Raw genomic sequence first — 12,389 nt, 5'->3', positions numbered from 1 at the left:
AGACAGTAATAGGTGTACACATCACAGCTACTCTTTTACATCAGTGCCAGGAGAGTCTTCAGAGCCAAGTGGCACAGTCTCTCTTTAACCCATCTGATAGAGCCTGCAGGGGGGAGAAGAAGACAGGCACACCCAGAAGTTTGGATCTAACCCACAGGGGTATTGGAAGTGGGCAGGGTACTGTTGCTGATGGTCAGAGCTCCATCACTTCTACATCCAGCTCAAAGCAACAATTTATAAGGCGAGAGTTAGAAAAAACACTTGGTTTGATAAAAGAAGCAGCAAACTTGAAGGATAAAAACAAGGTCCTGGCCTAAGATATTCCTTTAGCTTCAGAGAGAAAGCGCAGAATGGAAGAAGATGAGGATGAGGTGAATCATTCTTCTGTGTGTGTATACATGTCTGTCTCAGAGGAAATTTGCTTCTGCATGCGATGTTGTATAAATACATGAGTTGTGCTGCCATTTCCTGTCAGTATGTGAAACATTTACACTCTGCTCCCCTCCTCTTGTGCTACTTGTTACCGGTACCTCTGGTTGATGGATCAGAGACCTTTGATGTACTGTAATGCTCTAACCAAAACTGCCTGAGGGAAAAATCAGCAATATTTTTTCTGACTGATACAGTACTTCTTGTGTTTAAGTCGCCTGGTGTTGATCTCCTAAAACATTCCTAGACATAAGCTTTTCTTTTTCCTTCTTTTTTTGTTGTTGACATTTTAATAGATTACCACAATGTAAGAATCAAAATGTAATATGTATTTGAATGTTGTTTTTAAGTACATATTTTACACACAATAACATTTAAAAATATATCTGTTGTTGAAGAAAATGTTCCCACTTCATATAACATAAAGTACATGTACTGTATGTTATACATATACCATGCTGTAATGTGATATTGACATTGACACTATCATCTGTGCAATACATTGTAATTTGACATCTCACATTATTGCTTCAGAAAAGTATGCATTAAGACATCAGCAACATTACACTATACTACTCTTCATTATAGTAGTATGCATACATAATGTAATTCCATGAGCACCACTCAGTTATGCAATAGTCCCTTTACCACAATTGTTTTCTTGAAGTCTTATTTTATTTCCAGAATGGTCTGAACGCACTACATCTGGCAGCAAAGGAGGGACACAAGGATTTAGTGGAGGAACTGTTGGAGAGAGGAGCACCTGTTGACTCTTCCACCAAGGTACATTCACATATTAATATTATGGTAGTTGTTATACTAATAACCATCATGAATAAATGGTAAATTGTTGGTAATAATCTTTAGTTAATTGTTATTCTACTGTTAACAAACAATGCAATGATGATTCATAATGGTTACCTATTATTAGTAATGCTATAATATTAATTATTATATTACAGTAATAACCATTTCACTGTTAACAATTACATAACTATTAAGTAAAGTTTTGTTACCTATAATTAATTAACGATGGTTATTTTAAAGTGTTAGTTTTGTGAGTTAGTGTAAACTTTCCAGATACGAACATATTAAAGTTTGACATCCCCACATGGGGGAGGATGTGGAAAAAAGAAAGGAGGGAGGACAGTGACAGCTGGGTGACAGAAAGAGAAAGTAAGCAGTGCACATCATGTAAGTAATAAAGTACTACATAAATCACTGCTTCTCTCTTCTTCTTTTTTGCTTCTCTCTTGAACTATGAAAGTTGATTCCCGAGGGTAGTGATGGAAATTATGATTTAAGAGGGACAAACATGGTGTTCTCTAGTCCAACATTAATGTAATGTGCGTTTAACAGTCAGTCAGGTTTAACAGTTAGAAACAGCCGGCAAATTATCTGTCACCCTGCTGCCCATGTCCTTGGATTAACATACATTTGGCCATGGATATTAATCAGTCAGTAAGTCCTGAAAATAAAAACGGATGAAGATCATAACATTATCAAATTGCATAATTTGTTTTTAAGGAGCAGATATTACTGTAATAATGTAATTGTTTCACTTGCATCCCTTTCGAACAGCTGTAATCTTTAAGGTGTTCATACCCACACAGGATGTACACTTGGCTGGTGGCCTTAACCTTGTTTTTCTTTTGCAGAAAGGAAACACTGCTCTCCATATTGCCTCACTGGCTGGACAAAATGAAGTAGTCAGACTACTGGTGAAGAGAGGAGCAGATGTCAACTCTCAGTCACAGGTGAGAAGTTTCTCAATGATCAAAAGCTACTACTGTAGATATTGCATAAAATGGTGTGTAACACCAACACCTGGCGTTACCAGTTCCAAATTTTACTGTAAAATTAATTGTCTCAAAAATAATCACAATTACCGATACAATTGTCTCTTTCAGTCAAATTTTTTAAAAAGTAATCATGCATGTACTGCTTTTTCAAACAAATTAGTTTTGAATTAATCCCAGAATACATCTTTTGGTTATATATTACTGTTATTTGACCTAGATAACGCAGTACTACAGGTACTCAGAATGTACTATGAAGTAAACCACACCTCTTTATTATCTTAAAACATTGTATTTATTTGCTTAAATGAACATAAATCTGACAATTACCATCAACAGTCATACCCCTTAGGACCTTAGCTAATGTTAGCAATTCATTGCAGTTAAACAAAGAAAGGGCGATTGTGTAAAATAAAATGTGATTAGACAATTATGTAATAATTGTTACAGGCCTACCAACAGCAAGAATATGATTGAATGAACATGATGAATTATGTGTGTGCATATACTGTATGTACTGTCCATACATGGACTGTATTCATGTGCCTCCACAGAATGGCTTCACTCCACTCTATATGGCAGCCCAGGAGAACCATTTGGAGGTGGTGCGATACATGTTGGAAAATGATGGGAACCAAAGCATTGCAACAGAGGTATACTAACGTCCATATTTTCCTTTTCTTTTCTCTAAATTGATTGAATTAATTTTAATCGTTTATTCTTCTCTTCTTCTCCAGGATGGCTTCACGCCACTGGCCATCGCTCTCCAGCAGGGCCACAACGCAGTGGTCTCCCTGCTATTGGAACATGACACAAAGGGTAAGGTCCGCCTTCCAGCCCTGCACATCGCAGCCCGCAAAGACGACACAAAGTCTGCCGCACTGCTGCTCCAGAATGACCACAATGCTGACGTCCAGTCTAAGGTGAGGAAAAGCTACGGAGGAAGAAATTCAGGGAGGAGAGAGGCATAGATGGAGTGCCAGATGGGGAGAATGTAATTACAAAAGGGGATAGGGAAGAAGGAATTAAGGGAATCAGTAAGTGTGTGATAATGCATTTGATGAAATGGAGGACAAGTTTATTTATTTTATCAATTTATTTGCCCACCATTTTGGAATATGATAATATTGATAGACAGAGCCTATCTCAGAATGCTTTGTTTGCTTCCTCGTCTTTGCATTTTGTTTTCTATTTGTGTGACCTTGTAAACTTACCCTGTGTTATATGTCAATGTTGTGGTAAGCTTCTTTCCCTAACAACCCTACATCCTATGCCCCTTTTCTCTCTCTATGCATCCTAACCAGATGATGGTCAATAGAACTACGGAGGTATACAGACTCTATCACCTCTTTATTTATTCCTTTTTTGTCACTTTTTAACCATCTCTTTCAGCTTTTTTTGTCCTGATGACTTTAAGGACAGGAATTCCTGCATGTCAGAATTATGTGCATTAGTATGAACGCATGCAGGTACTATACTGTGTGACACTCCAGCATGGCTGACAGCAACAAACATTGTGTTGTATTCTTAGATCCCTGAGAATGTTAGTTTATGGCATTTTAATTAGATTTTTGTAATACAATTTTGATTCAATGAATCACGCTTTAAAATGAATTAGTTTTAGAGATTTTGATACTTGACTGAAAAACTGATAGCATTCCAATCAAACTTCAATTTTTTTATTTACTGCTTTTTCTCTGCATAACCTACAGCATGTATACTTCAAAGCATGTTGAGAGCATTGTTTTACCTCTCTGAAACACGCTGATCTTTAAGTTATCTCTGTTTCTTAATTAAATTGCACCATGTCTATCAGAATGGGAAGGTAAGGAGTAAACCCACTTACAACTGTGTATTGTAGATTTTATGGCTTCTATATAAATTTCCATTTGTCCGTCCAAGCAGACACACAGTGTGCTGTTGCTTTGTGTATTTCAGTTTTGTTTTTTAATGTCCTTTGCGTTTAACTTTTGGTATTCAAAAACCCAAACTGCTTTGACTTTTTACAATTTTTTTAGCAAGCATGGCAAAATTACAAGAGTTTTGCATGCATTATGTATTGCTTGTGCTGTTTTGGGTATGCTCATTTTTTTATGCTTCTTACACTGATGCGTCTAGCTTCTTTTTTCAGCATGCTGCCTCATTGTTGCACTGCTTCAGTGGAGTCAGGTTTCTTTCCTGTATCTGCCACGGCAAAGTCCGATCTTTCTTTCTTTCATTATTTTTTCTTTTTTTCTTCCTTTATTATATTCTTTCATTTATTCTTTCCTTCTTTCTTTCTTTTTTATTTTCATTTATTCTTTTGTTCTTTCATCTCATTTCATCTTACTTTGCTCTTCTCTTGAAACTGTTCTTCTTTATCCTCACCTGTTGTTTCAACCTATAATCTTCTGTTTCTTCCTTTTTGTGTCCTCTTTGTGTCCATCTTTTCTTTACTTACCCTCTCACTGTCTCCTTCCCTCTTTCCTTGTCTGTCTCAAACAGAGTGGGTTTACCCCTCTGCACATCGCGGCTCACTATGGTAACGTGAATGTCTCCACCCTGTTGCTGAACAGAGGAGCTGCTGTGGACTTCACAGCCAGGGTATCGCCCCATTTTCACTTAACAAATCAAGACGTTTTGTACTGCTGTCTATTAAAACATTTGGGTTTTACAGTGTGTTTATTTTTTACTATATACCATATAACTTTCCATTTTAATCTTAACCGCATTTCCCCTTAGCCTATCAAAAGTTGCATTTGTTTTTGCACATATTCAGCTGCATTGCTTTCTTGAGATTGGTCCATGAAGTTAGTTTCAGTTTCATTCATTGGGTAGTTAATGATGTAACTGTGTATTATTGTCCTCAACTCAGAAGGATTTAAACCATACAAACTAAATTATTATTAAAACCGATTATAGGACATTCTATGTGATGTAGCATTTGTAATTATTTTAATTAATGTCAGCTCCCAGTCACAACATCAAATTATGTTTTTGCTGTGTAAATTGAATAGTATTTGTGGTAAAGTTAACTTTCTTTGGTTTTCTTGCCTGCCTTGTCAGAATGGGATAACGCCTCTCCATGTGGCCTCCAAGAGAGGCAACACCAACATGGTAGCCCTGCTTTTGGACCGAGGAGCTCAGATAGATGCTAAAACCAGGGTGAGACTTTATTTAAAGTCAACATAAACTTTTATTAAATAGTCACAATTCTGCAGCCACCCCCTAGTGACTGCCTAATAGCCTACCAACCACCTGTGGATTGCCTCTTTTGTTGAAACAGACTGGATTAATGTATACACTTTGTGTATATTTATGCGTTTGTGCCTTTGTCTGTGCATGTGTGATTGTTCCCTAGGATGGGCTGACCCCCCTGCACTGTGCAGCCAGGAGTGGTCATGACCCAGCACTTGAAATTCTGCTGGAGAGAGGAGCCCCCATCTTAGCCAGAACCAAGGTAGTGTATGGCTGTGCCATTACTGGATCAGCATACCCCAGAGTTTTTCCACTAAATGAATGTATATTTTTGCTCCAGGACACAGTTGTGCTATAATCAAAAAACATCAGGCTGTTTTTATTCCTCCTTTAGCTTCTAATCTCTGTCATCTCTTCAATGTAAATGCTTTATCTGACTTTTTGCACCTACCCATGCACCATCACTTTTGTCCTCACACAGAACGGACTATCCCCACTGCACATGTCAGCCCAGGGAGACCACATAGAGTGTGTTAAACTCCTGCTGCAGCACAAGGCACCTGTTGATGATGTCACACTGGACTACCTCACAGCGCTGCATGTTGCAGCTCACTGCGGCCACTACAGAGTCACCAAGCTTCTGCTGGACAAGAAGGCCAATCCCAATGTCAGAGCATTGGTAGGGATTCAGAGGAAATAACAACTGTACAACCACAAAGTAGCTATCAACATAGACTCACAAATATATACACATGCAGGTATACATAACCATGTTCAGACAATACAATAGTGCTTTTTATAGTGTTTTTGATTCCTATAATGCATGTCAAATGAAACATAGTAAAGCAGCATCATTCTCTTCAGTAAGAGGTGAGACCATTAATCAAAAATGGAAAAGAAGACCTAGAGTCATACTGTAAATATAGTGATTAATTATATATATATGTAAGTATATTTATATGTATAAGTATACGTAATATAAAATTAATTACTGCCTCACTACCTCATTACTTACTACGTAAATGCTCCTGATGAGTGCCAAATTAACTGTAAGAATCCAATAAAGGGCCACTAATAAAGTAAAACTACATTTCCTCCTCCAGATGTATGTAGCTATAGTATTTATCTGTCTATTTCTGTTTTTCTCTCTCTACCAGAATGGTTTCACTCCTCTCCATATCGCTTGTAAGAAGAACAGGGTGAAGGTGATGGAACTATTGGTCAAATATGGAGCCTCCATCCAGGCCATTACTGAGGTAAGACACTTTGTGGGGATGTCTCAGAACAGCACATGTAAATACAGAACACTTTTCTGTAAGGAACTTTGCATGTTATGCTCATATTCCTGCCTCTCTCTCTCTCTCTCTCTCTCTCTCTCCCTCTCCCTCGCTGTTTCTAGTCTGGTCTGACTCCCATCCATGTTGCTGCCTTCATGGGCCACCTCAACATCGTTTTACTTCTGCTGCAGAATGGAGCATCTCCTGACGTCCGTAACATTGTGAGTACTGAGAAATGGCTTTCGGTAGTCAGTAGTCAGAAATACATAAGGCAATAAAGTAAACAGTACTTTTAGTATTTTTCCCACCATGAGTTTTTCAATCAACACAGCATCATAACCTTCATAAATGTTCTTTCTTTGCATATCAGCGTGGTGAGACAGCTCTCCACATGGCATCGCGAGCTGGTCAGATGGAAGTGGTTCGCTGTTTGCTGAGGAATGGAGCATTGGTTGATGCTATAGCCAGGGTGAGTCATCTGTTGCATCACTAGAACGGAATAACGGTTTCCTTTGTTTATCAAAAATGTGCAATATTTCATCCTCACGTACACATGGGTCATGTCGCCTGCCTCAGCTCTGGCTACTGTGTGTCGATCTTTTCTAATATAATTGTTTGTGACTGTCTCTCCGCCTTTTCATCCCTCGACCACAGGAGGACCAGACTCCCCTCCACATTTCGTCCCGTTTGGGGAAAACTGATATTGTCCAGTTGCTGCTGCAACACATGGCTCATCCAGATGCTGCCACCACCAACGGCTACACTCCCCTCCACATTTCGGCCAGGGAGGGCCAGGTAGAGACGGCTGCCGTGCTGCTGGAGGCCGGAGCCTCGCACTCACAGGCCACGAAGGTGAGCAGAGGATAGAACATGATGCACATCGAAAGAGAAATACCTACTCAAACGAATTTTTCCGGCTCACAAATATCCAGTTAAACAATTTGAATATGCAGGTTTTAAACAAACGTTTCCCTTTTTTCCTCCACAGAAAGGATTTACTCCATTACATGTAGCAGCTAAGTATGGAAGCCTCGATGTAGCAAAACTTCTCCTTCAACGCAAAGCTCTACCTGATGATGCTGGCAAGGTGAATTGAAAATCTGAATTATTTATACACTCAAATACTATGGAACATAATAGAGAAAAGGTGTGAGGTTGTTTCAAGAAAATTGTGTCTCTTAAATAGCCTCATTGTAGTGTAGAAAAGAATTGTTGTACACAGGAAGAGAAAAACAAAATAGTCATGAATGTATGCTGTTCCATAACAGCGATACTAATCATTAAATCAAATGCTTCATCTTACAGAATGGCCTGACTCCGCTGCATGTGGCAGCTCATTATGACAACCAAGAAGTAGCTCTGCTGCTGCTGGATAAAGGCGCATCGCCTTATGCTACTGCAAAGGTTAGACAAAGGATTTTAAAGAAAAACAGTACTTATTTACTTATAGTACTATTTTGTGATCAAGCACTGCTTTTTACTGTTTAGGTTAACCATTTTCTTCACCTTACAACAAAATCTTATTCATTACACCAAGAGCTGGAGAGTGATGCTAAGAAGTCCTTTAATTTTTAGGAGCTGATACCATAACCTTATTTATTATATTTTATAAATTATTAGTTATTATTAGTTATTTTTGATATTTTAGATTTTAGCTGCACTGTAAAAAGGAACAATAAACACTTGTTTTAGCCACTGTTTAAAATGTATAGGGGGGATTTTACCATATGGGGTGATGTTGTTGATAGCATCAACAATATAGCATAAATATGCAACAATATGCAATATAGCATTTCACTGTTCACCTTCCTCCCTTTCCAGAATGGCTACACTCCTCTTCACATTGCAGCCAAAAAGAACCAGAAGAACATCGCATTAGCGCTGCTGCAGTATGGAGCAGAGACCAATGTTCTGACCAAGCAGGGAGTCAGCCCTCTACACTTGGCAGTCCAGGAAGGGCACGCTGAGATGGCCAGCCTACTGCTGGGCAAAGGAGCCCACATCAACACAGCCACCAAGGTCACACACAAACACAGACACATTTGAATTCTTTTATCAAACAATTGTTATGATAATGATTAGACACTGCAACTATTACTAAGGTTGCAGGTGGCACCATTAGATCTTATATTTTCATAGGACATAAGAATAGAATCATATGTCTTTAATCTTGCAACCATTCAAAATATGCAAAAGGGATTGTGTTACAGGTGTTTTCTGTAGTGCCCCTCATACCAATAGCATGTGTAGTTTGCAAATCAAGTGTTTCACCTAAGTAGTCACACACACAGACAGACACATAACACTAAGACAACTCTGTGCTCTGTATGTTCCAGACCGGACTGACGCCTCTGCATCTCGCAGCCCAAGAAGACAGAGTCAATGCAGCAGAAGTAGTGGCCAAGCATGATGCCAACTTGGATCAGCAAACTAAGGTACACACACGTCAATGTACAAACACATTAAAAGGCATACACAGACAAACTAGTCACCAATGATGTGAATGTATGGAAGTGAAGACAAAGATTTGTTTAATTGGAATCACCCAGTGTATTATATAGCTGATTTCATGTGCATTCACCGCAAGAGATTGCGTTTTACCTGCTGCTTTTTAAATGTGGAATCTCACTAAATCAAAAATCATAACAGATACTGTACATACAAATTCAGCATATCTGCCACCTGCTGTCTTTATACAAGCATGGCAATGTCTACATATACATCTACATCATTCAGATGGCTTTGATCTATGTTGCTACACACAGCTTCTTCACAAACGAGTAAAACAAAACAGACACAATTGGAAAAAAAATCTCTCTGTATCACCTCCTCATTCTCTCTACGCTCCAGCTCGGATACACCCCTCTCATAGTGGCATGTCACTATGGCAATGCCAAGATGGTGAATTTCCTAGTACAGCAAGGTGCCAGCGTCAATGCCAAAACCAAGGTAGAATTAAACTGCAAAATAAAGCACAAGACATAATACAGTTTAAGTCTCTGTTAATTTAGATATATAAAATATTTTGTTCCACAGAATGGATACACACCCCTTCACCAAGCAGCACAACAAGGGAATACACATATTATCAATATGTTGTTACAACATGGTGCCAATCCCAATGCTATAACAGTGGTAAGAAGAAAACAAATTATTTACTCTCTTTTCATTAATAAGCAATGTTGTTTTTTTAAAAGTAAAGAAAGAAAGTAAATGAGTAATCTCTTTTTTGTTGTCACATTAACATTATTAATTAATCTCTGTCTTCCTGTTAGAATGGAAACACTGCTCTGTCTATTGCCAGACGTCTGGGTTACATCTCTGTAGTGGACACTCTGAAAGTTGTTACTGAGGAGGTCATCACTACCACAACGGTAAGCTTGTGGTACCTCAAGACTCAGGATGTTTTATCCTAAGTTTTCCAGAAAACCCTAATGAACTTATCTCTAATTTGGTTGTTTGTCCATAACTGTGAATGGGGGTCTCATCAGACGGTCACAGAGAAACACAAGCTCAATGTTCCTGAGACAATGACGGAGATCCTTGATGTGTCTGATGAAGAAGGTGAGTTACTTTTAACAGAGAAAGAAAAAACTAAGAACTTACTGTGTACCGTACTGTCAGCATTTTTTAGGATACAGATACTATAACTCAAAACTGACCTTGGACTAGCTCTCTTTTCCGTTGTTCAGTAGTCATAAAGAGCTGTGCATTGTGGGTGATGTAGCCGTGGGTCTTAAAGCTGTATGTTTCATAGCTTTAAGGTTGGTAGACGAGCCATTATCTGAGATGTCTGTGGAGTTGGAAGGTACTGCAAAATGTCTGCCCTGCTCTGCCAGCTTGGTGTGGACTTTATTTGTGTTCTTGTAAAAAATCAGTGTGAGATATTGGTATTGTTCAGTATTGCATTTACTTTTTGCTAAAACAATGAATTTTGTTTCTAGTATTTATTCCAAAGTCCAATCCCCAGAGAGCCTGCCTCTAGAGAGTCTTTATATGGGTGACATTTGTTGTTGCGTGGTTATATATATCTGATTTTAGATAAGAAGACCTTTCCATGATCTAACACCTCGTTGTTTATTGGGTATAATCACAATTATCTGGTTTTAATGCAATGGTGGAAACTAACAGTATGAAATGTGTGGGGCTGTTGATATGAGCATGACAGTTATGATAATTATAGATAACTGAGGAATGAACTGACTAAGTTATGCTGACATACAAAAATCTATTTTCATCAAGGATTTCATGTCTTCAGAACCAGTGAACCTTTTCACAAAAGCAATTTGTGAGCACTGCTCAGACATTGCTGGCAAATGGTGGCAGCGTCATGTGTCACAAATGATTGTCCACAAATTCCAGATGCATTTTGTGAATCCTACTACAGGGCTCTAATGCACGATGTACAGTAAGTATGGTGTGTTCTGATGAGTGAAAAATGCAAAACTAAGCAAGGAGACAATTATATCACGTTCAAATCACAGCTCGTATGTTGCAAATGTATTGAATCTGGCCCCACCGAGACTGGAAGTTTTAAAATGGTTCATGAGCTGAGCTGACATGGAAAATAAGAACAGCAGGACTGTGGACATGTTTGAATAAATACAGAACAGTCATGAAAGATCCAAAACTTCCTGGCAAGGTGAACCATTTTAGTTCCTCAAAAAGATTACTCTTTCTTTCTATGCAATATATCAAATGGCAAATCTTTGTTTCCCAGGTGAGGATACTATGACAGGTGATGGAGGAGAGTATCTGAGGGCGGAGGATCTCAGAGAGCTGGGAGATGACTCTCTGCCTGGACACTACCTGGACGGCTTCAGCTACATGAGCCACAACCTGGACAGGTCACGAACAATACATACATACTCACACTTAACAAACACATAACAAATGTCAGCACAGGTGTAAAGCAGGTGATGACACATTGCTCATACTGTCATCCACTGCCATTGACCGACCTGCCATGATGCAAACACACAACCAGGCAGTAACCTATACTCAGAAAATCAAACCTGCTTTTTCACAACAGGCCGCAACACACTCCCATTCACCAAAGTTTCCATCAGAGAGAGGCAGTTCTCATTGAAGACATGCTTACAAGCCACCAGGTGAGGAAAAAGCACACAAAAAGGGTATTGTTATCACTTTGTTGGTTTAGGCTTTTGTGACTCCAACTGGCCTGTTTGTTGGTCTGTAGGTGTCAGCACTGTCTAGAGAGCACGATAAGGACTCATTCCGTCTGAGCTGGGGGGCTGAGCACCTTGATAATGTGGTGCTATCCTCCAGTCTGCTACATTCTGGGTATATACACACACACACACACACACACACAAACTTTCACATCATTCCCTGGTGTAAAAGTGACACTAAATATGTGCATTTATTCTTGAAATGGAGACTCCATCTTTCACATGCTTTTCTTTACTATCAGGAGTCACATTTAAATCAAATTAATTTTCACCTCTTCACGTCCAGGTTTTCTCTATTTTTATTCTTTTATCTTTGCTGCTGCGTCTTTTTCTGTCTCTGGTCAGGTTTTTCTCACCTTTACATATTATTTTTCTCTTTTTCTTCATTGCCTTGTTGCCTCTTTGTGCACTCTCTTGTGTTGGCTGTGTTTGTGATTGTGATTGTGTTTGTGTGTGTTTGTGTGTATGTGTCTGTGTGTGTGTTTGTGAATGTGTGTGTGTGTGTGTGTGTGTTT

General features: G+C 38.9%; 1 protein-coding gene across 18 annotated transcripts in view; it reads left to right on the top strand.

Moving 5' to 3' along the window:
- Nucleotides 1-12,389, top strand: part of ank2a (ankyrin 2a, neuronal) — an 89,886-nt gene that overhangs the window by 24,241 nt on the left and 53,256 nt on the right. For 11 of the 18 annotated variants that reach the window (XR_004326912.1, XM_032500060.1, XM_032500045.1 and 8 more), the window contains exons 3-27: nucleotides 1,114-1,212; nucleotides 2,088-2,186; nucleotides 2,783-2,881; nucleotides 2,966-3,151; nucleotides 3,533-3,556; nucleotides 4,045-4,053; nucleotides 4,713-4,811; nucleotides 5,274-5,372; nucleotides 5,569-5,667; nucleotides 5,887-6,084; nucleotides 6,563-6,661; nucleotides 6,805-6,903; nucleotides 7,053-7,151; nucleotides 7,337-7,534; nucleotides 7,671-7,769; nucleotides 7,988-8,086; nucleotides 8,504-8,701; nucleotides 9,019-9,117; nucleotides 9,533-9,631; nucleotides 9,719-9,817; nucleotides 9,958-10,056; nucleotides 10,174-10,246; nucleotides 11,403-11,529; nucleotides 11,715-11,793; nucleotides 11,883-11,986. Coding sequence is in view for 17 of the 18 variants with exons in the window: in XM_032500060.1 (XP_032355951.1) it covers nucleotides 1,114-1,212; nucleotides 2,088-2,186; nucleotides 2,783-2,881; nucleotides 2,966-3,151; nucleotides 3,533-3,556; nucleotides 4,045-4,053; nucleotides 4,713-4,811; nucleotides 5,274-5,372; nucleotides 5,569-5,667; nucleotides 5,887-6,084; nucleotides 6,563-6,661; nucleotides 6,805-6,903; nucleotides 7,053-7,151; nucleotides 7,337-7,534; nucleotides 7,671-7,769; nucleotides 7,988-8,086; nucleotides 8,504-8,701; nucleotides 9,019-9,117; nucleotides 9,533-9,631; nucleotides 9,719-9,817; nucleotides 9,958-10,056; nucleotides 10,174-10,246; nucleotides 11,403-11,529; nucleotides 11,715-11,793; nucleotides 11,883-11,986 (2,681 nt within the window). In the remaining variant the exon portion in view is untranslated. The remainder of the gene's footprint in view (nucleotides 1-1,113; nucleotides 1,213-2,087; nucleotides 2,187-2,782; nucleotides 2,882-2,965; nucleotides 3,152-3,532; nucleotides 3,557-4,044; nucleotides 4,054-4,712; nucleotides 4,812-5,273; nucleotides 5,373-5,568; nucleotides 5,668-5,886; nucleotides 6,085-6,562; nucleotides 6,662-6,804; nucleotides 6,904-7,052; nucleotides 7,152-7,336; nucleotides 7,535-7,670; nucleotides 7,770-7,987; nucleotides 8,087-8,503; nucleotides 8,702-9,018; nucleotides 9,118-9,532; nucleotides 9,632-9,718; nucleotides 9,818-9,957; nucleotides 10,057-10,173; nucleotides 10,247-11,402; nucleotides 11,530-11,714; nucleotides 11,794-11,882; nucleotides 11,987-12,389) is intronic. The other 7 variants (XM_032500081.1, XM_032500007.1, XM_032500035.1 and 4 more) reach the window with 3 other exon arrangements.

Source organism: Etheostoma spectabile, chromosome 2, assembly GCF_008692095.1.
Source record: "Etheostoma spectabile isolate EspeVRDwgs_2016 chromosome 2, UIUC_Espe_1.0, whole genome shotgun sequence".
NCBI classification, from domain to species: domain Eukaryota; kingdom Metazoa; phylum Chordata; class Actinopteri; order Perciformes; family Percidae; genus Etheostoma; species Etheostoma spectabile.
The sequence above is the reverse complement of the archived record's forward strand: the minus strand, read 5'-3'. Positions and strand labels throughout refer to the sequence as shown.